At 41.0% G+C, this 25467-nt stretch overlaps 1 protein-coding gene across 1 annotated transcript in view; it reads left to right on the top strand.

Annotated features, from left to right (window-relative positions):
- The window catches only part of DOCK10 (dedicator of cytokinesis 10), a 370777-nt gene that overhangs the window by 262822 nt on the left and 82488 nt on the right, over nucleotides 1-25467 (top strand). The window contains exons 32-42 of the mRNA XM_030216095.1: nucleotides 3362-3537; nucleotides 3644-3760; nucleotides 8495-8606; nucleotides 15466-15572; nucleotides 15663-15777; nucleotides 15855-15921; nucleotides 16984-17031; nucleotides 19695-19793; nucleotides 20974-21104; nucleotides 22812-22924; nucleotides 23917-24054. Of these exons, the coding sequence (XP_030071955.1) occupies nucleotides 3362-3537; nucleotides 3644-3760; nucleotides 8495-8606; nucleotides 15466-15572; nucleotides 15663-15777; nucleotides 15855-15921; nucleotides 16984-17031; nucleotides 19695-19793; nucleotides 20974-21104; nucleotides 22812-22924; nucleotides 23917-24054 (1223 nt within the window). The remainder of the gene's footprint in view (nucleotides 1-3361; nucleotides 3538-3643; nucleotides 3761-8494; nucleotides 8607-15465; nucleotides 15573-15662; nucleotides 15778-15854; nucleotides 15922-16983; nucleotides 17032-19694; nucleotides 19794-20973; nucleotides 21105-22811; nucleotides 22925-23916; nucleotides 24055-25467) is intronic.

Genomic DNA, 25467 nt, shown 5'->3' with positions numbered 1-25467 from the left:
TTTCCTTCAGAGCCTTTGCAATGGTGGTGTTTGCTTTAGGTAGGGTGGTGCAGTGTGCACTTTTGACTTTGTGTCTAGTTTCCCTGCTTGCTTTTGCTAAGGGCCAGGGTAGTGTTAGTGCAGTGTGCACTGGTGACTGTGTGTTTAGCTTTCCTGCTTTTCCCTTATGGTTCCCCTGCTTTTCCCTCTTGGTTTTGGAAGCATTGCTGTGTGTAGGGCTTTGGAAGCTCTGTTGCTGATAGAAGTACTTCAGGGTTTGGTGTTGTTAGGAACACTGCAGAGTTTGCTGTTAGAAGTACTTCTGGTGTTTGTGCTATTGGGAGCATTGCAGTCTTTGCTGTTGGTGTTTGGTGCTTTAGAAGCACTTTTGGCTTATGTGTTAGCTTCCCTGCTTTTTCCTTGTGGCTCCCCTGTCTTCCCTTTTAGTGCCAGGAGCTCTTCTGGTTGCTTGCCAGAGTAGTGCTTAGGAAACACCTTGTTAGTTTTGTATCTAGCTTGCTAGAGCAGTGCTTAGGTAGCTTGTTAGTTTTGTGTTTAGCTTATTAGTGTAGAGCTCTGCTTGTAGCTTGGTGCTTAGTAGCACCTGTGTTAGCTTTGTGTTTAGTTCCCTGCTCTGTTAGTTGTCCCTTTCTTGAGCAGGGCTTAGGAGCTCCTGTTTAGTATAGGGCTTAGGATGTCCTTTTGTCAGTTTACTGTTAGGAACACTCCTGCTGGTTTAGGGCTTGGGAGCACGTAGATCAGTTTAGGTTTAGGAGCACTTCTGTTTCCAGTCCTGGTCCCTGTGTCATCCGGTATCCAGTAAGTCCTGCCGGCTACTCGAACCCAGGAGCTCAACTCCTGGGGGGCTTAGTAGCTAAGTGCAGTTGAAGCTGTGTGGACCAGTCCGGTGTGCTCCAGTCTGGTGTTCCAGTCCTGTGTCCTCCAGTCCGAGGGGATTCCAATCCAGTGTTCCAGTCCGGGGGGTTCCAGTCCTGTGTCCTCCAGTCCGGGGAATTCCAGTCCAGTGTTCCAGTCCATGTGTTCCGACTCGCTGGGCGGTGCCTGCAGTCCCTGCCGGTGTCGGTGTGTTTGCCCAGCGTTGGTTGGTGGGTTTTGCCTGCTGCTGTCGCTCCTCGTCAGCAGCCCAAGGGCTCACGTTTGCTCCAGAGCCCAGCCCCGCGGGCTCTGAACCTGAGAACCTGACAGGGTGGAACTACTGCCGGTGCCTGCGTTGGGCCAACAGTAACTCCAGCTTGGCGCCCGGTAAACCTACATTGCACACTAGAATATACTTGCACCCCTTTATAGAACATTCCTAAAAAAATGCATGCATAAATTCAAATTATTGCCAGTTAGTGCTGATAATTGCTTGTTATTACCCATTATTGGCACTGATTGGCTCATTCAGTTAAGTTGTATCTGAAAATTGGGTTTGTGCCCAAATTTAGACATTCAACTCAAAGCACCATGTATAGAATCCGGGGAATTATGTACAGTACTCTGCAAGATAAGTGCATAAATGTTGGAACTGGACATGCCCATGCTTCGTCTATGTTCCTTTCTCTGTGAATGTCCCCTTGCATTTACATGCTAAGGCAGTTGGACATGCATGTTATAGAATACTCCTGAGTGCGCAGCTGCACACATAACTGTAAAAATCACATGTAAGTGCTAGTATTCTATAACTTATGCACAAAAGTGGCACCTAACTTTAAGCAACCTGCTGTAGAATGAGGGAGCTGGTTTCCTGTGGGGACAGAAATGTCAATGTGGATAATCTTACTAACCCTTTGAGATTTCTGATCATCACAAAGTTCTCTGTGTGCCCATTAAGGGCTGAATAATTAGGTTTAAACTGGCCCTTACTAAGTAGTGTTGAAGTGGGTATTTAAGGGCAAATTCTTTAACTGCATGCTACAGTTTAGGTGTCCTATTTATGTGGCTGTGAGCCTATTCTATAAGACCAATTACATACATAAGTGTTCTTATAGAAGGCTAGTGTACATCAGCATTGGCACACTGGCATAAATGGTTTTAACAAGATTAATGATTTTTATTACATTTCAATTTTTAAAGCATCAGAGCATTTATCAAAAGACAAATCTTTACAAAGCCTTTGTCTCTACAGCAGTGGTTCTCCTGGAGGAACCCCAACCAGTGAGGTTTTCAGTATATCTGCATTGACTATTCATGAGATTGATTTGCATGCACTTCTTTCATGCATATTCAGTGTGGATATCCAGAAAACCTGACTGGGGTTCCCCCAGGACAGATTTGGGAACCATTGCTCTACAGGCATTGAGGGGCCTATAGATACTGCATCAAATGTGAGGGTAGTTAGATCCATTGTTGCTAGGCAACCCTGTGATGGACAGCAGAGCTTTCATGGACCAGCACAGCATAATGAAGAAAAAGCCAAAAAGACTGGAAAAAGTTCTTTCAATAGCTTATTTTTATGCATTTTGCTTTTTAACGTTTTTCAGCCTTTTCCGTCATAATACTGTGCCAGTCCTTGGCAGCCCTGCTGTCTATCATGGAGTTGCCTAGCAACAGTGGACCTTTAAATTCTGCAGTTTTTACAGGTTTCTGAAAGCTGATAGAGATAAAGGCTTGGTAAGGTTTTTCATTTGCATTTTAACTTCATGGCATACCTTTTTGTTCTGCATGTTTGGAGTAAGAACCTGTTCTTGCATGGTACTTTATTCTTAAACATTACAGCCATTTAGATTGACTTGCATGCAGTATTGTGATTTAAAGCATTTTTACAGTAAGAAAATTTATACAAAACTATCTACATCAGCCTAATCTCCATATTTATAAAGCAGGTTATGTATTTACCTATAAAACTTAACCTACAAAACTATCCATAGTGCTAATTTTTCTTACCAAAGTACCAAACTGTGGAACTGATTACCCAACTATATCTCTCAGTTGATTATATGTTGTTTAGAAGTTTGCTTAAAGCCCACTTCTTTAGATCTGTGTTCAGCTAATATGAAAAGATTTTTTTTAATAGTTGTATTAATATTGTCTTGTAATGCTGCTTCTTAATTTGTTATGTAAGTCATATTGAACCTGAGCTTTCTTGGGAAAATGTGGGGTATATATTAGTAAATCTATTATAAATAAAAATGCATACAATAAGCAAAAAGTTTTTAATACCATTAATATATCTATCTAATCAAAAACTATTTGCCAGCATGTGGAAAATAATGAAAGACCCTAATGTGATTTACCTATTACACTTGTGGAATGTGTTGCCACTTGAGTCTACCTGAACCTAAATTTTGCATTAGTGTTACTTCTAGATTTGTGAGATAATATCAGTGTTCAGCATAGATTCAAAGTTCTAAAATGTGGCTTATTATATGCTTTGATTAAGATATGCCAGAATACACCTTAACCAATGAATTTTGCCGTAAACATTTCCTGGTTGGATTGTTGCTTCGGGAGGTTGGCTTCGCACTGCAAGAAGATCAAGACATTAGACACTTAGCACTGGCTGTGCTTAAAAATCTAATGGCAAAGCATTCCTTTGATGATCGCAATGCAGATGAGGTAACATTTTCTTTTCCCCTTTACTTTTCAAAATATTGGTAGAAATCCATGGGCTTAGAAGGCTTATTTTGCATAATCATGTATTTATTTTTACTTTTTTTTTTAGAAAAAGCAAGCACAGATAGCAACTTTATATCTGCCTCTGTATGGTATGCTTTTGGACAATCTTCCAAGGATTTTCATGAAAGAAATCTACCCATTCAATGTGAACACATCAAATCAGGTACCACTGTTTTCACAGGTACCAATATACTAAAGTATGTTAACACCAGTTTTTAATGCAAGTAAACATGATCTTTGCCATGTGTATTAATACTTCTATAATGAGATGCAAATGAGGTACAGATACCACAGACATTGAGGGCTGGATTTAGTACATGGCGCTCAAACATTGGTGCCAAAAAAATCTGTGGAGTATCTCCCCCCTTCCTTTTTGTTTTATCCCACCTCCTTTTCTATCATAAACATTGTAGTTCCTCCCTCCTTACCCTCTCTCTCTTCTGTCATTTTCTTTTATTTATTTATTTTCCTTCTCTTTAAGTTTTAGTATTGTTAGATTACAAGGTGCCCTTATGGAGACCAATACCTTCAGCAGGTTATATATAGCATGTTCCCTTATTTGACAGCTTAACCCCCCAAGTGATATTACTTATAGACTACTGCTAAAGGGAGTTCAGTGCTATTTTAAACTTGCCTGTCAGTGTGGCAAAAGCAGAAGGCAAAGAAGAAGGTGACAGGCCTGAACAAAAGTTGGTGAACCGCAACAAATCCGAGATGGGACCCAACACAGGTTGTGTTTTAGCAACAGTGCCTGCATTAGGGATCAGTATCTCACAGATCTTCAATGTCTGCAGATAGCAAACAAACAACAAATACTGCTTGATGTGAGCTCTGACCAGCCTGGAGAATCTTGGAGTGACGGTGTGTAGTTGTAACCATCACCAAAGCTGCCAGAGTTGGAGGCTGAGAGTACAGAGGGATGGGCGCATAGCACTAAAAATAGCTAGGGGTGTGCATGTAGTGCACTATTGCTTCAATTATTTTTTTTCAAATGTTAACTATGATTACATTTTTTAATCCTGATCAAACTTTTTAACTCCCCTCAGTTGTCTAGCATTGCTTTTTCTCCTCTGCCTGTCCTATTTCACCTTTGCATAACTTAACATAGGGAAGGCATTGGCGTCAGTTGCAAGTAACATGTAAGAATCACTCCCAGAGTCCCTATGAAGAGCCAGATAATTGTTAAATGTTTAAAAAACGTTTTGAAAAGCATGTGCATGATAATCAGCCATGCTAAGCATTTGTTCAAAAGGATGTTTAGGTCTACATTAAAAAAATTTAAAAGCATGCACTCAAAATGCATGCCATGATTAAGCGCGATTAAGCGCACGATTAAATGTTTTGGTTGCACAGTTACTTGCGATTACAATTTTGCAGCATTGCCCATCCCTAAAAATAACCATATTGTGACATGTATATAACGGGAAAAGGAGCATGAAATAAATTATCTATTTGGTCTAACACCCTGTAATCTTTATCCACTGTTTTGTTTACATAGAGGGGCATAATTGAACGGCGCCAGCCATCTATATGGCCGGCCATCTTCAGAGCCAGCTCTGCAAAGGGGCGGTGCCAACTGTATTATTGAAAAAGATGACCGGCCATCTTTTCTTTCGATAATACGGTTGGGGCTGGCTAAATCTCAACATTTAGGTCAAATGTTGATATCGGCGGGTTTACAGATGGCCAGCTTCAAAAAAGTGGAAGAAAAATTCAAGTGTGTTTTGCTTGGCTTTTTCAGTAGTATCAGTGGGATTTGAACCGACAGCCTCTGGATTACAAGATCAGTGCTCTAACCACTTGGCCACAGCTCTGCTTATTTGGATGTCCCTCCCTTTTGTTTATGGCCCATTAGGTCTCGCTTAGCCAATCACAGACAGGAGTCTCTCTCAGCCACTCACAGACAGCTAAACGCGCTGTGATTGGCTGAGAGAGACCCCTGTCTGTGACTGGCTGAGAGAGACCTCAAGGGGCATAATCAAAAGGGAGGAACACCTAAGTAAGTGGAGCTACTGTCAATTGGTTAGAGTACTTGTCTTGTAATCCAGAGATGGCCGATTCAAATCCCACTGGAACCACTGAAAAAGCAGAGTAAAAATAGTTTTGATTTAGGACGAGCACTTAGATTTTTTTTTTTTGGGTGGGAGGAGATTGGTGACCACTGGGGGAGTAAGAGGAGGTCATCCCTGATTCCCTCGGGTGGTCATTTGGTCAGTTGGGGCTCCTTTTTGAAGTTTGGTCGTGAAAAAAAGGGACCAAGTAAAGCCGGCGAAATGCTTGTCAAGCCTGGCTTTTTTTTTTCATTATCGGGCGAAGCCGGCCATCTCATGAGCACGCCCCGCCCCGCCCCGCCCCATCCTACCTTCACTACCCTACTGACACACCCCTTTGAAATTTTGCCGGCTCCGCGATGGAAAGCAGTTGAAGCCGACCAAAATCGGCCTTCGATTATACCGATTTGACCAGTTTCAGGAGATCGCCGGCCATTTTCCAATTTGTGTCGGAAGATGGCTGGCGATCACTTTCGAAAATGAGCTGGATAGTGGATCTATGATGTACTGATCCCTGATGCAGGCACTGTTGCCAAAACACACACCACTAGTCACCATGGGGATCCATAGGGAGGTGGAGGATTTGAGGAAGGGATCAGGGGAAGAGAAGGGGAAATTGAATCAGGAGTAGGAGATATAGGTATAGTGGGTTTACATCTCGTACCATCCCCTTTTAAGAGGCTCCCCAGGAGCATAAGGCCATGTGCTAACAGTCTGATGCTCCCAGGAAGGAAAGATAAAGGCAGCTCCAAGCTCCCTTTCTCATTCCATGAATAACACAGCCTTGAAAATCAAATGCAAGCTGCGTTATTCATTCAATTTTATCATGAGCTGTTTGCATTTGCAGGTTTGACATCTCATTATTAATGTGCATTGTATTAAAAAACATATTAAGGTGAATAACACATGATTTTTTGCTATTTCCAGAGCATTATTCCCTTAACACATATACACAGAAAGAGAGTCTGGTGCTATTTAAACTTGCCTTTGAAGAGCTCTGCGGTGTTTTCATGCTTTTTGTTTTCCTTCAAGAGGATCCCTTCTCAGCGGCTACCAATGTCCTGGCTGCATATGCTCACTCACACACACACACACAAACAGGCTTATTTTCGAAAGAGAAGGGCGCCCATCTTCCGACACAAATCGGGAGATGGGCGTCCTTCTCTCAGGGTCGCCCAAATTGGCATAATCAAAAGCCGATTTTGGGTGCCCTCAACTGCTTTCTGTCACGGGGACAACCAAAGTTCACGGGGGCGTGTCGTCAGCGTAGCGAAGGCAGGACTGGGGCATGCCTAACACATGGGCGTCCTCGGCTGATAATAGAAAAAAGAAGGGTGTCCCTGACGAGCACAAGGCTCAAAAAGGTGCCCGAACTGACCAGATGACCACTGGAGAGAATCGGGGATGACCTCCCCTTACTCCCCCAGTGGTCACTAACCTCCTCCCACCCAAAAAAAATATTTTTTTTTTTGCCAGCCTCTATGCCAGCCTCAAATGTTATACCCAGCTCCATGACAGCAGTATGCAGGTCCCTGGAGCAGTTTTAGTGGGTGCAGTGCACTTCAGGCAGGCCGACCCAGGCCCATCCCCCCTACCTGTTACACTTGTGGTGGTAAATGTGAGCCCTTCAAAACCCACCTCAAACCCACTGTACCCACATATAGGTGCCCCCCTTCACCTCTTAGGGCTATGGTAGTGGTGTACAGTTGTGGGGAGTGGGTTTTGGGGGGAGTTTGAGGGGCTCAGCACCCAAGGTAAGGGAGTTATGCACCTGGGATCAATTTGTGAAGTCCACTGCAGTGCCCCCTAGGGTGCCCGGTTGGTGTCCTGGCAAATGAGGGGGACCAGTACACTACGAATGCTGACTCCTCCCACGACCAAATGGCTTAGATTTTTTCGTTTCTGAAATGGGTGTCCTCGATTTCCATTATCGCCGAAAATCGGGGACGATCATCTCTAGGGATGATCATCTCTAAGGTCAACCTAAATGTGGAGATTTGGGCGTCCCCGACCGTATTATCGAAATGAAAGATGGCCGCCCATCTTGTTTCAATAATATGGGTTTCCCCGCCCCTTCGCGAGGACGTCCTCAGGAAAACTTGGGCGCCCCGTTCGATTATGCCCCTCAAATTCACCTACCTACAAATTCGCCTACCTTGAAGTCTGCAACACTGTTCTCTGGTATCTTGCAGGAATGCCTCAATTTTGAAAGATTTTTCTGAGGTCTCGTGGGATATTTTAAACGTTTTGAACTGAGTCTCTGGATCTCAGTTATAGACAGAATTGTTCCCACCTTTCTTGATTTCTCAGGTGTTTCAAAATATTCCAGACAGAGTTTGACTCTTTCAGTCTGCTCTCACCCCAAGAAATTGTTTGTTTCAATGATTTATTCTCTTAGGAACTTAAGAGAAGACGTCTACGTTTTTAGAAACCCAGTTTCTGCCATGCAATATAGCAGTAATATATTAAACGGTAGCCATGACACTCAAATGATTTGATGCAGATATCCACAATTCAACCCATACATATTGCTTTTCTAATGAAATTGCCAATTAGAAGAAATTCACAAGAAGGTTCAAAAATGAGATTTAGTAATTGTGAGCATGAAACATATTCTGCCTGTGTTCTGTTATAAAGAAGAGTTTCAAGCAGCATACGGTACAGTAGATATTATTTATAATTATTACCTAATCTGATCAGGAATAAACATGTTTCCAGTATATTTACAAGATCCTATCAAGAGATTTAGACTAATTGTTGAAATATTGGTCTAACAACCTGGATTTAAAAACATTACTGTGTATGCGCCAAAACCTCTATTGCTTATACTTCATTTTCTTCTTCAGGGGTCAAGAGATGACTTAAGCACTGCTGCAGGATCTCAGAGTCAAACAGCTCTGAAACATGCAAACTCGGTGGATACATCATTCTCAAAAGACGTCTTAAACTCTATAGCAGGTATTTAGAGAGAGTTGATGTTAAGCCTTGTTAGTGAAAATATCGACACATTCATCAAACCTTACACCCTCCCCACTGCCATCTCACCACCACCTTACTAGAAAAAAATATTTAAAAGCATGATTTACTAAGGGGTCCTTTTACTAAAGAGCACTGAAAATGGCTTGCAGTAGTGTAGGTGCGGGTTTTGGGCGTACGCCAATCAATTTTTCAGCGCACTTGTAAAAAAGGACTTTTTTATTTTTGAAGAAAATGGACATGCAGCTAAATCAAAATTGCTGCACGTCCATTTTGGGTCTGCGACCTTACTGCCAGCCATTGACCTAGTGGTAAAGACTCATGAGGTAACCAGGTGGTAATGATCTACATGTGTCAAATGCCACTTTGCGTGCATCTGATACGCGCATCCGAAAATAAAATTATTTTTCAGATGCACGTATCGGATGCGTGCCAAAATTGAAATTACTGCAAGAGCCACTCAGTAGCCAGGCGGTAACTCCATTTTGGCGCATTGGGCATGCATAGAGCCTTGCGTGGCTTAGTAAAAGGACCATTAAGCTTCCTATGCTGTCCAGCATATGATATGCTGGGAAGAATTATATGAAGGGGATCAGTGCTTGTCTGTCCATGGAAACAGTAACATCCCCATAAGAGGATTGATATTCACCATATTTGTCATACAAGAAGAGTTTGAAAACTAGAAATATTGGATCAGTATTTATATAGAACCAAGTCTCCAAAATACGTTTCCATTGCTTTATATGGGAAATAGTTACAGGCTGCAGAATGTTACTGCTATTATTTATCATTTCTATACCACTACTAGATGTACACAGCACTGTACACTAATCATTTATGAGACAGTCCCAGCTCGAGATAGCTGCCAATCTATTCAAGAGAGAGAAACAGGACGAATAAGGAATTAGGGAATTACTTATTATGGGAATGAATAAAACAGATTTGGGTTCTGAACAGGTAAATAGGAGTTAGGAATTCAAAACAGTCTCAAAAAGGTGGGCTTTTAGCCTAGATTTGAATTTGGCCAGAGACGAAGCTTGATGTACCAACTCAGGACATCTGTTCCAGGCATGTGGTGCAGCAAGATAAAAGAAACAGAGTCTGGAGTTGGTAGTGGAGGAGAAGGGTACAGATAGAGACTTACCTGATGCACGGAGTTCCCGGGGAGGGGTGTAGGGACAGATAAGAGACGAGAGATGTTCAGGAGCTGCAGAATGAATGCACTCTTAAGTCAATAAGAGGAGTTTGAACTTGCATGTGGAAATGGAGGAGAGGGCTGAATGTGAGTGTAGTGCTACTGGAAGAATATAAGTCATGCAGCAGAATTTTGAACAGATTGAAGGGAAGAGTTGGGAGCTAAGGTCATGTAAGGATGGGCACCACTCCATTCTGAAAGCTCCCTATCACCTTCCCAGCAGTTTGATCCAGAGTAGACCAGGCAGACAGAGAAAGGGAAAACATATGAAACATCTGGGTTAGGAAGGCACCAAAAGGCACCTTTCAATCTGCCATGCCCTACACTTCCAAAGTCACACACCAACATACATCCACATCTATACCCACATACTGCAATATACATGCATGCCCATACCTACACATACCTAACCTACACCTACACTTCTACTTTCCAAACACCACCTCATAATCCACACACATTCTATAATACATACAGGCCCATATTCCCTCCTCACAACCACCAATGCACATTCCTTCCAAACTCCCCATATACACTTTCCACATAGAATTGTGGAAAATGAGAAGAGGACCTTATGAGACTGGGAGTCTAAATGGCAGATGACGTTTAATGTGTGCAAGTGCAAAGTGGTGCATGTGGGAAAGAGGAACCCGAACTACAGCTGCGTAATGCAAGGTTCCATGTTAGGAGTCACCGACCAAGAAAGGGATCTCGGCATCGTTGTTGATGATATGTTGAAACCCTCTGCTCAGTGTGCTGTGGAGGCTAAGAAAGCAAATACAATGTTAGGTATTATTAGGAAAGGAATGGAAAAGAAAAGTGAGGACATTATAATGCCTTTGTATCTGTCCATGGTGTGACTGCATCTCGAATATTCAATTCTGGTCACCACATCTCAAAAAATATATAGTGGAATTAGAAAAGGTACAGAGAAGGGTGACGAAAATGATAAAGGGGATGGGACGCCTTACCTATGAGAAAAGGCTAAAGCGGCTAGGGCTCTTCAGCTTGGACAAAAGACAGCTGAGGAGAGATAGATACAAAAGTGCGAAATTCTTAAGAGAGAAACTACACTGGCTCCCTCTCAAGGAACGCATTGAGTTTAAGATCTGCACGACCGTACACAAAATCATACACGCAGATGCCCCACTCTACATGCTAAACCTAGTGGACCTACCACCCAGAAATGCCAAAAGATCAGCCCGCAAATTCCTCAATCTGAATTTCCCCAGCTGCAAAGGACTTAAATATAAGCAGGCCTACGCTACTACCTTCTCGTACAGAAGTACACAGCTATGGTGTAGTGGTTAGGGTGGTGGACTCTGGTCCTGAGAAACTGAGTTCGATTCCCACTTCAGGCACAGCTCCTTGTGACTCTGGGCAAGTCACTTAACCCTCCATTGCCCCAGGTACAAATAAGTACCTGTATATGTAAGCCGCATTGAGCCTGCCATGAGTGGGAAAGCGCGGGGTACAAATGTAACAAAAATAAAATACCCACAGTCTTGAAAACCATGGACAATCTAACCAACTTTCGCAAATCTTTGAAGACACATCTCTTCAACAAAGCTTACAAAAAGAACCCTTAATGACTCAACTCACCACCCAACCCACTCAAGGACTAAAATACACCTCTTACACCACCCTACCTAATCACCTACCTCTCTAATCCCTCATACATCTTCTGATTACTACCGATTGTATCTAAGATCCTGTCATGACTATGTCATAACAACACTCTGTAAGCCACATTGAGCCTGCAAATAGGTGGGATAATGTGGGGTACAAATGCAATTAATAATAATAGAGGTCTATAAAATAATGAGTGGAGTGGAACGGGTAGACGTGAATTGTTTGTTTACTCTTTCCAAAAATACTAGGACGAGGGGGCATGCAATGAAGCTACAAAGTAGGAAATTTAATACAAATTGGAGAAAATTTTTCTTCACTCAACATGTAATTAAACTCTGAAATTCATTGTCAGAGAATGTGGTAAAAGTAGTTAGCTTAGTGGAGTTTAAAAAAGGTTTGGACGCCTTCCTAAATTGACTTGGGGAAAATCCACTGCTTATTTCTGTGATAAGCAGCATAAAATGTATTGAACTTTTTTGGGATCTGGCCAGGTATTTGTTGCCTGGATTGGCCACTGTTGGAAGCAGGATGCTGAGCTTGATGGACCTTTGGTCTGTCCCAGTGTGGCAATAATTACGTACTTATGTACTTACAACTAAACATTTCATCTGTCACAATGCATATATCTCATAGACTCTCATTCCCCTTCAATCATATGCTTCCTACTAAATATCCCATACACACCCCAAAAAAACCCACATCCACTCATACTCCTACTTCAGAGCAAGTGTAAACATGAATGTTGACATTTGTGTGCTATTAGAGTTGGATCTGGGACCCTAATTTTTAAAGATACAGAGAAGGGCATAATCGAAAGGGGCGCCCAAGTTTTCCTAAGGACGTCCTCGCAGGACGTCCCAGCGAAGGGGTGGGGAAACCCATATTATCGAAACAAGATGGGCGTCCATCTTTCATTTCGATAATATGGTCGGGGACGCCCAAATCTTGACATTTAGGTCATCCCTAGAGATGGTCATCCTTAGACGTGGCGTTTCTGATTTTCGGCAATAATGGCAACAAAGGATGCCCATCTCAGAAATGACCAAATGCAAGCCCTTTGGTTTTGGGAGGAGCCAGCATTCATAGTGCACTGGTCCCCCTGACATGCCAGGACACCAACCGGGCACCCTAGGGGCACTGCAGTGGACTTCAGAAATTGCTCCCAGGTACATAGCTCCCTTACCTTGTGTGCTGAGCCCCCCCAACCCCCACTACCCACCACTTTACACCACTACCATAGCCCTTACAGGTGAAGGGGGCACCCATGTGTGGGTACAGTGGGTTTGTGGTGGATTTTGGAGGGCTCACATTTGCCACCACAAGTGTAACAGGTGGGGGGAGATGGGCCTGGGTCCACCTGCCGAAGTGCACTGCATTCACTAAAACTGCTCCAGGGACCTGCATGCTGTCATGGAGCTGGGAATGATATTTGAGGCTGGCATAGAGGCTTGCAAAAAATATTTTTAAAATTTCTTTTGAGGGTGGGAGGGGGTTAGTGACCACTGGGGAGTAAGGGGAGGTCATCTGGTCAGTTCGGGCACCTTTTCGTGGCTTGGTCATAAGAAAAAAAAGGACCAAGTAAAGTCGTCCAAGTGCTCGTCAGGGATGCCCTTTTTTTCCATTATGGGTTGAGGATGCCCATGTTTTAGGCATGCCCAAGACTCACCTTCGCTATGCTTCCAACATGCCCCCGTGAACTTTGGTCGTCCCCGTGATGGAAAGCAGTTGGGGACGTCCAAAATCGGCTTTTGAGTATGCCAATTTGGGCGACCCTGGGAGAAGGACGCCCATCTCCTGATTTGTGTCGAAAGATGGGTGTCCTTCTCTTTTGAAAATAAGTCTGATAGGCACCTAATTTGCCTTTATAAAATGCTCGTCAAAAAGATCTTTAACCTAAGGACCAGCTATTATCTGGGCTACACACAAAGAGAGAAAAACCAGACAGAAATACAAAAGTAGAAAAAAATTCTTCTGAGAACCTTAACCCGAATGTTTGGGCTGGTGCCACTGCATGATATGAGCACAATATAATAATTTTAAAAAATTTATTTTAAGATTTTGTATATAATTTTACATTGGAGGTTTTTCCTCTGTTATGCTAGTTATCACTTTGCCTCCTTTTGCTTATTATTTATTTCTGCTTTGTCAGTGTGCATACAGACATTTTAGGCAAAACATATAGACCCTGTGATGTATTTTACAAATTCAGGACTAAACGTAGAAGCCTAATGTAAAATCGACATATCTCCATCCCCTGACCAAGGCATCTTAAAGTCATTCAAAAATATATAACACATCAATGCTGATGTCTCAAAATGTAGTAATGTAAAACATCAAACAATGTACCCAAGAGTGCTCTTGAAGCTGAAAACTGCCCACATGAGCTTATACTATTATGCCCTGCCCCCATAGGACAAGTACGTAGCATCAGCGAGGTCCCCACCACATTCCTGGTGTCCATTCAGTGCATTCAGGGAAAACATCTAGCACCACCTGTGTATGTACAAAATGTTTAGCAGTGCCAAAAGTTTTCACTGCACTGAGGTGCAAAGTATTTTTTTATTTTGATCTCACCTTTTTCAGAAGTAGTTCTACCCCTGTTGTGTTCACAATCTAATTTTGTATGGAGGGTTTGCTCTGCTCTGGGGAACATTTTATATATTTATATTTTGCTCACACCTTTTTTGGTAGTAGATCAAGGTGAGTTAAATATTCCCCTGTCCCTGGAGGACTTACAGTCTGAATTTGTACCTGAGGCCATGGAAGGGTTAATGACTTGCCCAAGATCACAAGGAGCAGCAGTGATATTAAACCAGAGCAAGGCAAACCATATTTCACCTCAGAGGCAAGAGGAAGAGTAGCTTAGTGGTTAGAGCACTTGGCTTTCTATCCAGGGGTACCTACTTCAAATCCCACTTAGAACAGTACAAAACATTCAGTAGCCAGCTTTTATTGGTTTTAACCTATATTTACTCAGCATTGCCCAGAACATGGTACATAGACCATTAGCAAATACAATATAAAGGGCATCAAATCACAAAAAGCAATTGAAATAAAAAGAATATGTTCTATCACCAAAATCTTCTATACACAGTTCTGGCTCACATTTCAGTACTGAGCCAGAGAAGCTGCCAGCTTTGTAAAATGGCAGGCATAGATGTATTGAAAACGTAAACATTTAGAGCTGCCGGCAGTTTACCCTCCCGAAGTATACAACATCATGTTTGACATTTTACAATCTCTGATAGAGACTGCATGGGAAGGTTTGTACTGGCTCCAAAGCAGTAGTTCTTGTCCCACAAGGGAAACCTCAACTGAGACAGTTCGCTGAGCAGAATGATGAACATGCTGAGAACCAGACAGGGACACAGAAGAGAGTCACTGCACCCAAGAGGGGAAAAAGAGGGTAAGGAGACAGGAGAGGGGGCAAGAGTTATTTGCCATGGTATTGGAAGGTGGGGGAGGTATCAGGTATGGAGACATAGGGGGTTCAGACAGAAAAGGCAATCAGTCTCACAGACTCTCAGGTTTCTCACAGTTAACACCAACACAAACAGTCACAGAGACATGTTGTGGCAACATTTTTTCATGATTTAAAGGTGGTCTAAGTCCCAACATTCATCTGGCATTGGATGTACATTGATGTGCTATCCAGAATCAGGGATAGACATTGATGACACAGTGTCACCCATGACACTCCCCCATACTGCTTCTGACATGCCTCCGCTGGCCCTGTATGTTTTAGTGACTTAAACGTTTTGTCCTGCTCTTTTGTAAAATGCTAGCTTATATGTTTTGGTCACAAAAACTTATAAGTGCTGGGACTGAGACATTTAAAGCAATAATAGCACTTATAAAATGACCGCCATTGTGTGTGAAAGCGTAGATCAGTCATACATAATTGTCATCTTAATTGTATCCCTCTTTGTGTTTGGTTTTTGTGCCCATCTATCCATTTCCATTTCCATCTTCAGCATGTGTGCTGTGAATTATTTGCAGCTTTTTCATCAATAGCTATCTCTACAGTGAATCACGATGAATCAAGAACATCTTTAGCCAGTATTGACTCTAATCCAAGTATCAATGAAAAAAACTCTGAGAAAGTGGACAACTGTGAAAAGGTACTTTCTTCAAATACTAATGCACAGTTTTTAAAAGTTATGACTTATAATATGTGGTGAGTGACTGTCTTTATTCTTTAAATTACACAGATAACAAGACCTCTATCTTTGATTGGATCAGCTCTTCGTTATGACAAATTAGATCAGGCTGAAACAAGAAGCCTTCTCATGTGTTTCCTACATATCATGAAAAATATATCAGAGGGTAACTGTTTTCTTTGTCTGTAAAATTGCCTTTATATTTCAGGGGTTAGATAAATAACATCTAATTTCTGTTTATAGATACTTTGGTATCCTACTGGCAGAGAGCTCCAAGCACAGAGATATCTGACTTTTTCAACATTTTAGAGTAAGTTTTGATCATGCTCATTATGTTTAGAAACACTGCAGTTTGGAAAATATTCGTAATTTATATCCATTTCACTTAGCTCATTTTGAGAAGTTCTATATCATACAACAGTTTCCTGCAGCTTCACAATTATCCCTTGTCAAAAAGATTTAAAACAGTTTTTAGAAGAGTAGAACAGAGTCATGCATATGATGTTGTTAACTTCTAGGAACAAAGACTGATCCAGAGAAATAGATGAACACCACCACTGAAATGAGGAAAGAATCATTTTCAGAGTATTGCACAAATGGGCACAGATAGACCCCTTTTTTTAGCAGGCTTCCAAGGGTATAGACTTAGAAATGATATTGTCACAGATACATGGAATGACTTTCTAAAAGAAGTGGTGAGAGCAAAATAGTTCAAATAGAGTCCACGTACGTGGAGAACTCAAAAAGTCCCGCCGAGAGACTCAAACAAAGAGGGAAGTGGGTGAGAACCAGGCTATCCAAAGACAGAACCACTGGAGTGATGGAATGAAGCAAAGTTTATTGAAAAACAAACTGACTCGACACAACGTTGTGTTTTGGCCAGAGGGCCTACATCAGGAGTCTGTGAAACTTGATTAAAAAATGAGAGTCCAGAAGTAGCGACAATGAATTGTGATAGTCTTCAAAAAGACCTTTGTTGACAAGTATAGCTGGATCGTGAATTAGACATAGCTACTTCTGGACTCTCATTTTTTAATCAAGTTTCACAGACTCCTGATGTGGGCCCTCGAAACACAACGTTGTGTCGAGTCAGTTTATTTTTCAATAAACTTTGCTTCAATCCATCACTCCAGTGGTCCTGTCTTTGGATAGCCTGGTTCTCACCCACTCCCCCCTTTGTTTGAGAGCAAAATAGTTACAGAATTTAAGAAAATGTGTGAAATGGGGCTACACCTAGCTGTTGGGATCAAATAGATGTAAGCGTTATACCACCTGTCTGCTAATACTGTCATCACTGCATACTAGCATACAATAAAACTAGAAATCAAATTTACTAATACTATAAACTAAACACAAGCTATGTTTCTTTCAGAGTATGCCTTCAAAACTTCAGATATATGGGGAAAAGAAACATAAGGAGGTAACGCGGAAAGTTACAAGAATGTTGAATTTTGAAATTCATCTGAATCATCTTGAGAGCAATTTTCATACTGCCCACATTCTTGCAAAGTCCATGGGTACTTTTTACCCATGCAGTTTGCATCAGTTTTCAAAGTGAAAATATGTTTGTACTTTCACTTTGAAAACTGCCAAAGGAAAAAGTATTTGAATCTTCTTTGTCTGTGTGTGCATTTACCAGCAATAGAATAGTAAAATCAAATAATGAGCAAAGAGATAAGAATGGCAATATAATTAACTATAGTATTAATGGAAGTAGAGGAAAAAAGACCTCAGATGCCACTTAACACAATATTTTATAGTATCATCATTGATCAACTAATATTGTTCATAGGTCAAAAATCTCCTTTCCAATTTTTATTGTTTATATTTGCACTGTCATAGGGATATTTTTACTAAGCCACGGTAAAATGTGGTCTTTGGTAGTGTGGGCGCATGTTTTAGGCATGTGCTGGGCCATTCTATATCGCAGCTGGGAAAAAGGGCTTTTTTTAATAGGCCAAGAAATGAGTCCGCGCTGAAATTAAAATTAACATGTGCCTATTTACGACTCAAGCCCTTACCACCACCCATTGAGTTAGTGGTAAGGGCTAATGCACTACCCATGCGGTAACCATGCAGCATGTGATAACTGCTGGGAATATCCCCCACAGTAGAAAATAGAAAATTATTTTCTACCACAGAATTTGGCGTGCGCCAAACTCAGAATTACCACCGGGCACATGTGCTAGCTACCCACCCATTAGCCCTCCCACACCTTAGTAAAAGGGCCCCTTGCTGCCAATGTCATTAAAAATCAAAAGAAACTGCAACGTACGTGATAAAATATGCAACAATAAACAAAAACACATATCAGATAAGAGTTTTTGTTTGTTGTCAGGGTTCAGAAAAGTGTTCAGATTAGTAGCACTAGCATATTGCAAAAATAAACTATAAAAATTGGAAAAAGGGGTTTTGACCTATGAATAATATTAGTTGGTCACTGATGACACTATAAAATATTGCGTCAAGCGGCATCTGAGGTCTTTTCCTCCACTTCCATTAATACTATAGTTAACTATACTGTCATTCTCATTATTTGATTTTACTGTAGTGTTTTTTGAGCTCAAGAATTTTTCTCTGCATTATTTGTGCATTGACCAGCAATAGTTTTGGAAATATAAAACTATGCATAAAGTTACAATCTCTACTCTACCCCCATTTCTGGAAACACCTCTGTTGAATATGGATAAAAGTATGTGTGCTGTGGGATAAGGAGGATGGGCAATTTTCAAGTAGCTTATTGTCAGTACTGCAAAGTTATTTCTTTACATTTAAGCACACTCAAAACTATGCAGAATTTCAAATACCAAATACTCACTTTAAAAAGCCAAATGTAAGAATAAAACTCTACACATTTCAAAAAGATGGTGTCATTTGCTTGTGTTATCTTCATGTCAGTTTCCAATGTACTTTTTAAGAATTTAAGTTTCAAAATTTTCAAAATGATATCTTGAAATACAGCCTTTCCTGTCCCAAAATATTTTTGATGTGGCCAAAACCTATGCGGACTATGAATTTCTGAACTAATCTACATTCATAACTTCTTAATGTATGTATTTATTTATTTATTTATTCATGACATTTATACCCCACATTAGCCCGAAATAGGCTCAAGTTCAATGTGGCTTACAAAGAAACAATAAAGTGAATAAAACATAATAATGTACAGGATATAATACAAATTACAATAAGTTCAAGAAGCAAATTAATTCATGTGCAGTAAGTAACCAGGGATTTAGAGTATCTCAAGGACAAACAAATAATTAAAGGTGGATAGGTGAGAGCATAATTAGGCATGACTAGATGGAAAATGAGATTAAGAAAAGGGTGCGGGTAAAATTCAAATAGAGTTCTTTGTATTCAAAAAGGCCAGACTGAAGACATGTGTTTTTAGAAGACTTCTAATAGGTAACCATCTGTAAACTAGATTGATTTAGGAAGAGAATTCCAAATTTTGGTGTCTTGATAGGAGAAATTAGCAGAGTGAATTGTTTTATATATCACATTCTTACAGATAGAGAAATGTAAGACAAGATATTCTCTAGATGATGATACAGCATTAAGAGGGGGTAATTCAATAAGATTATTCATAAATGATAGGGCTTGACCAAACAGAATTTGATGAATGAAAACACATAATTTGAAAGATATTCTATTTCTTATTGGTAACCAATGTAGTTCATATACAAGAGGAGTGGCTTTGGCAAAGTGGTGAGATCTACGTATAAGACAAGCAGCAGTATTTTGAGCTGTTTGTAATTTTTTGACAAGACCACCTTTAAGTCCAGCATAGATAGAATTGCAATACTCGAATTTGGTGAGGACAAGGGATTGAACCAAAGTACGAAAGACAGATTTAGAGAAAAATGGCCTCAATCTCTTTAGCTTCCAAAGTGACTGAAAGACACTCGAGATCAATTTAGAGACTTGGTTTTCAAGGGTGAGGAAACGATCTATTGTGACTCCCAAGATTTTCATTGATGTATATGTATAAGTCCCAATTAAAGTTTGGTAAACTCACCCTAGTATTGCCTATAACCTTGCATGTTAATAACATATTCAATGGTCACTTTATCTCAACAGGAAAATAGCTGCTGCCTTCAAACTTGTGCAGGCCACCCAGAATAATGGAACTCTCAAAGGCTCCAGTACATCCTCTCAAGCTGGTCTGCCGACACAATGGTAACATTTCATTAATATGTTCCGCTGTATTATAGAATACACTTAGTCGGCACTGATTTCAGAGCTGATTTTTTTGCCGCCATATATAGAATCTCCTCCATAGCGGGGAAGAAAACCCTGGAAATTCAATGCCAGTTGTTGAATATGGTCCGGCATTGATGGGTTCACTGCCAACCGCGGGAGTTAGCTGACTGCTTCCCGTAGTTTCAATATCAGCCCCTATATGCAGAATGGCTCTATGAGTACTCTGTGCTACATACAATATTCCATGTTGATCACAATTTTTATTATTATATAAATAGTTGTGTAACTCTTTGATGTGTCTATTTGTTAGTCAATCCAAGTTTTTTTTTTTTTGGTAATAGGGCCGTGGACCAAAACTGGTTAGCGGTGTTTCCTCAAACACCTGAAGCATAAGGGTTGGGTTCAGTGAATTCTGACTAATGCCTCTTTCAAACAGAGACAGAGTTGGGGAGGGGGAGGAATAGATTCCACTGCCAGTGGTGTTCCTAGCCTGGATGGCACCCGGGGCGGATCGCCGATGCGCCCACCCCATGGGTGCAGCGTGCCCCCCCTGCGAAATAATACCTTCCCCCCCCTGGTGAAATGACACCCCCCCGGGTGCACGCCACTGGGAGGGGTGCTGCGGCGCGCGCCTGTGGGCTCCGACTTCGCTAACTTCGCTCGTTCGCTGCAGCTCCCTCTGCCCCAGAACAGGAAGTAACCTGTTCCGGAGCAGAGGGAGCTGCAGCGAACGAACGAAGTTAGCAAAGTCGGAGCCCACAGGCGCGCGCCACGGCACCCCCCAGCGGCGTGCACCCGGGGCAGACCGCCCCCACCGCCCCCTCCCTCTTGGTACGCCACTGTCCACTGCTCATGTCTAATCATCAGTGGCCATTTACAAAGGCATACAGCATCTGAGAAACTTATATGCTGTTGGAACACTAAAGGTGTGGTGCTATAATAGGGAAATATGCGAATAACAAAAGTTATGTTTTTTAAAGTCCAGTTCAACCTGACATGATGCTTTCATCTTAACTGGCAGTCTATACATCCATATTACACCTTATGTTATATTACATCTCATTCTCCCATGCAGTCAAATGGCAATTCTTGAAATGTGCATATCGGAGAAGGCAGACAAGAAGCTTGAAGTAAAATTATGATTTCTCTTTTGCAGGATACATCCTAATTCTACTCAAGAAGTGCATAAACACCCCAGATGCCAGACATTGCCCATATTCCGCAGCAAAAACGCCCTTTCTCATCCAAAATTGTTGCAACTGCTAGAGATCACAAATTCTATTGCAAGTAAGTTCATGCCCAATTGTATTGTTATTACGGCAGTATTTAGCTGTAGTTCTAGAGAAAATTAACAAGAGAAGAAGCAAAAAACAGGTACATGGATGGATTTTCTAGCGCTTTTAAATGTTGTTATCAAAAATTACCTTAACCTCGTCAGATCCTGGACATTTTCAAAAGCATAACTTGTAGGGCCATGATAGACCCACTTCCCAAGTTTCAACCCAATCAATGCACTTTATAAAAAGTTATCTGCCCCTGGATGGTTGAACAAACGGATGGACTGAATCATTGTTATTGCACCTTTGCATCTCAGATTGAAAAGCACTAAGCTCAAAATTCTATCAATGGCGCTTAAAATTACATACACAAATTTGGGCACATACCCAATTTGTAAGAGTAATTTAATTGAATAATCAGTCAATTAACACTGATAATTGGATGCTAGTAATTAACTATCGGCACTAATTGGCATTAATTGAAATTTACGCACGCATTTTAGTCACAGAGATTCATGCATAAAATTTATGTGCAGCTCCAAGAATGGAGCACAGCCATAGGAGGGTCATGGGTAGATCAGGGGCATTCCTAGAATTTATACATGCTGTTATAGAATAAGGGGAATATGCACCTAATTTAGGGCTCCTTTAACTAAGATGCGGTAGTGATTCCCACGCAGCAAATGCGATGAAGCCCATAGGAATTAAATAGGCTTCATTGCATTTGCCACGCTGGGAATCACAACCACGGCATAGTAAAAGGAGCCCTTAAACATGAAGATTTACACCAGGGTTTACGTGGTGTTAATCCTTGCGTCTAAAGTTTGGCGATAAGCATATTCTATAAACAGCACCTAACTTTCAGTACTGTTTATAGAATAGCATTTTAGTGTGTTATTTTTTTTGTGCCAATTTTTTGGTGTTATTTATAGAATTTGGGTCAATATAACTGTAGTAAATAGGTTAGGACAGATAAAAGCAAGAGGCATGGATTGTCAGAACTTCTTTCCTGATGTATAATTTGACCCAATCCCTTTGCTGAAGTTAATCTTAATTTATTGCTATTGGTCATGTAAAGTAACCCAAACCAGTAAAAGATCCTTAGAAAAGCATTTCATCATAGCTGATTAAAAGTCAGAGAGGTTAAAACTAATATATTGTATTGTGCATGAATGCTTCTCTACTGCTGAAGCATTTTACAACATTCAAATTTAGTTTAAGACTGCACTACCACAATAATAGATATATTTGTGTGGCTTTATTCACTCTGGCTACCTATAACAAAACAATTTGTAAATCAGCAGAAGCTACCCAGTTTTTAATGAAGAAAAATTTGGGTAAATACTTGATATCCGTTCTTGTGTAGTTTCCTCACTGCCTCTTTTTTCATGAGCATTTGAACACAGGGAGTTTCCACCTCTTAACTTCAGATTCTCTCACTATTAGTGATACATACATATTGGGACAAGTACTGCCACCTTCTGAAAGTAACCATAATGAATTCTTTGACCATCTGTTTTTCAGGGGCCTAAATTCTTTGAAGCGTGGTTGATATCAGCTGGGCCAATCTGAGATTTCTGTGCTTGGTGAAGCAGACTTAGAGAATCCTCTAGCCTTTCAGTTGATGTGAACTGTATTTTGTTTCATAGTGTAGCACTTTTTGCTGCATAGAAAGAGTTGACTTTTGTTTCCATTTACGTGTTTTCTTCTGTTCCAGGCAGCAATGATGAAACAGGCATTATACATCATGTAGATACAGAAGCAAACATGGCCACAGAAGTTTGCCTGACTGTTCTTGATCTGTTGGGTCTTTTCATTCAGAGTCATGAGGTATATCTCATTCGTATTGAGATAAGATATGACATTTTAAGTAGGAATTCCCTGAGATCAGGGAAAACAAAGTTCAAATCACATGTCAACCATTCACCCTTCTTGTGGCCTTGGGCAAGTCACTTTACCCTCCATTGTCTCAGATACCAACCTAAACTGCAAGCCTTCTGGAGCAGGGAAGTAACCACTGTAACTTGAACTGCAACTCACAAATGTATATTTAACTTACTTTTCCTCAAGGGTGAAATGCAAGGAAAAATGCAGGTGTTCTGTAGTAATATTTTGTATGTGTCAGCAAATGAAGATCAAATATCTCTTTATTCACTCTTCTGCCAAACTGCATTTTGTTTAAATTATTGAACTTAATCTATCTATGAAGGCTAGAATGTCAGACCTGGAGAACTGAGGTAGACAGCGATACATATAATAAAAACCTTCTAGAGCCTTGTAGAACAGTCTCACATCCAGCATAGCAGCCCCTTGGCTGCTTTGGATGAGTAAGGTAACTTGAAAGGATGATACCACTCTAGTGTGGCAGAAAGTGATCCTTTAGCTAAGACCTGCATTCTGTATGATGCAGTGTCATCTCACATCAAGGATGTTTCTCCAGGGACATGTGCCCAGGAGTTACGGGTTAAAACCATTTCAGGAGGGAGCACTTACCGCCACTCATTGAGATAGCGGTAGGGACTCTTGTGCTAACCCAGCGGTAACCAGGCAGCATGATTACCGCAAGGAAAACACCAGCACTACAAAAATAGAAAATATTTTTGTAGCACTGGAAATGGCACAGCTGGGGGTGGGAACTACTGCTGGGCTCCTGTGGTAGCCCAGCGGTAGTACTTGTTTGACACGCGGTAAGCCGGCGGTGGGCTTATTACTGTTTAGTAAAAGGGCTCCTCAGTAAAGAAACATTTATCAAGCTAGATTGTAAATAACCTTTTCTTTCTTGCTTTCCATCTCTAATAGTTTTTTGTTTGTTGGCTTTCTAGAAACAGATGCAAGTCTCTGATTGTCAGAACACAATAATGAAAAAGGTTTTTGATACCTACTTGCTTTTCTTGCAAATAAATCAGTCGACAGCAGCTCTTCGACATGTCTTTGCTGCGCTGCGTTTGTTCGTATGCAAGGTAATTCATTTTTCTATTCAGTTGTGGGCTTTTCCATGATACCAGATATTAATTAATGAGAACTGCGTCCATTAAATAGTATTGTTTTAGTTTTGTATTGATCCTATGCAAAGTCTTCCTAAATTAAGAGTAATGAAAACATCAGGGAAGAATTATTGCATGTAATTACAGGCAATTAATTGGTTTGGCATGAGTCCCACCCTCTGAGTCATCTCTAAAGCAGAGGGAAACTGTGCATGTGTAATTCTTTTCTTTTGATGAGCCCCAAAGGAGTTTGCTGTGGTGGCATCTGAGAAGTAACGCTACTGAGGCAAACTGTTGACTAATCAACTTACAATGGATAGGATAGTGTTTATTGATAGAGTGAACTTCAATAATCAACCCCTGGCGCAGGCATTTATGCCAAAACATGTCCCGTGTTGGGTCTCTCATTAAAAAACTACTTTGTTATCCCAACCTTGGAGGCCTTTGGTGCTTTTTTCTGTTATTTCGCCTTGTGCTGTATACTTTGGAATCCCTCTCTTTTGTTGACGTAATTTATTTGCACATAAAAAAATCTTGCAGACTTTACTCCATGCAGCATTTTCCTTGATATATCTTCATTGTACCTCCTCAGAGTAATACATCCTACTCTTTAGATCTCATAGGACTACCAAGAGTGACTATCAACAGATGAAAATACAATTTCATAAATACTGAGCACAACATATTGAATATTTGATTCATAAGTAGATATACAATTCAGTTAAACAACAATTCTTAAACAATGCACAGTTTTATAAATACAATTTTACAAACTATTAGTTAATACAATATAGACTAAATTCTATGAATGGAGCCTAAAAACTTAGTGCTTGGCATGATTCTATAAACGACACTTAAAGTTAGGTGCCATTTATAGAATAGTGCTTAGCGCTGGGAATCGTGACTACATTTAGGTGTGACATTTACACCAACGAATCCTTGGTGTAAATCCTCTTGTCTAAATTAGGCACAGATCCTCGTTATTCTATAACAATGTGCATAAATTGTAGGAATGCCTTGTTATAATTCTGCCGGTTTGGCTGAGGGGGAGGGGGGACGTCTCTTCTGATTGGCTGCCAGGGTTTGTGCTGACGTCAAGGGATAGTACTTTAGCCTGCAGCTGAAGAGTTCCTCTGCTTTTGTGTTACTTTCACTCTTATGGTGACTTGAAAGCCGCAGTTCTTGGTCAGAACGTGCTCTGTGCTCTGACTTTGATCTGAGTTCCCTGTTCAGGGATTTCTTTCCTTTCCCTTTGTTTGTGTTAGCTGGGGGCAGAGTGTGTGTGTGTGTATAATTAGTTCTCTTGCCTCCAGCTGGGCTTCCCTTTGCTGGATGTGGCCCTCGGTGGGAAGCCAGCTGCTTGTTCCTCAGTGGGGGCTGGGCTTTGTG

This window comes from Microcaecilia unicolor, chromosome 10 (assembly GCF_901765095.1).
Source record: "Microcaecilia unicolor chromosome 10, aMicUni1.1, whole genome shotgun sequence".
Classification (NCBI taxonomy): Eukaryota; Metazoa; Chordata; class Amphibia; order Gymnophiona; family Siphonopidae; genus Microcaecilia; species Microcaecilia unicolor.
This window is presented reverse-complemented; position numbering and strand designations above follow the sequence as displayed.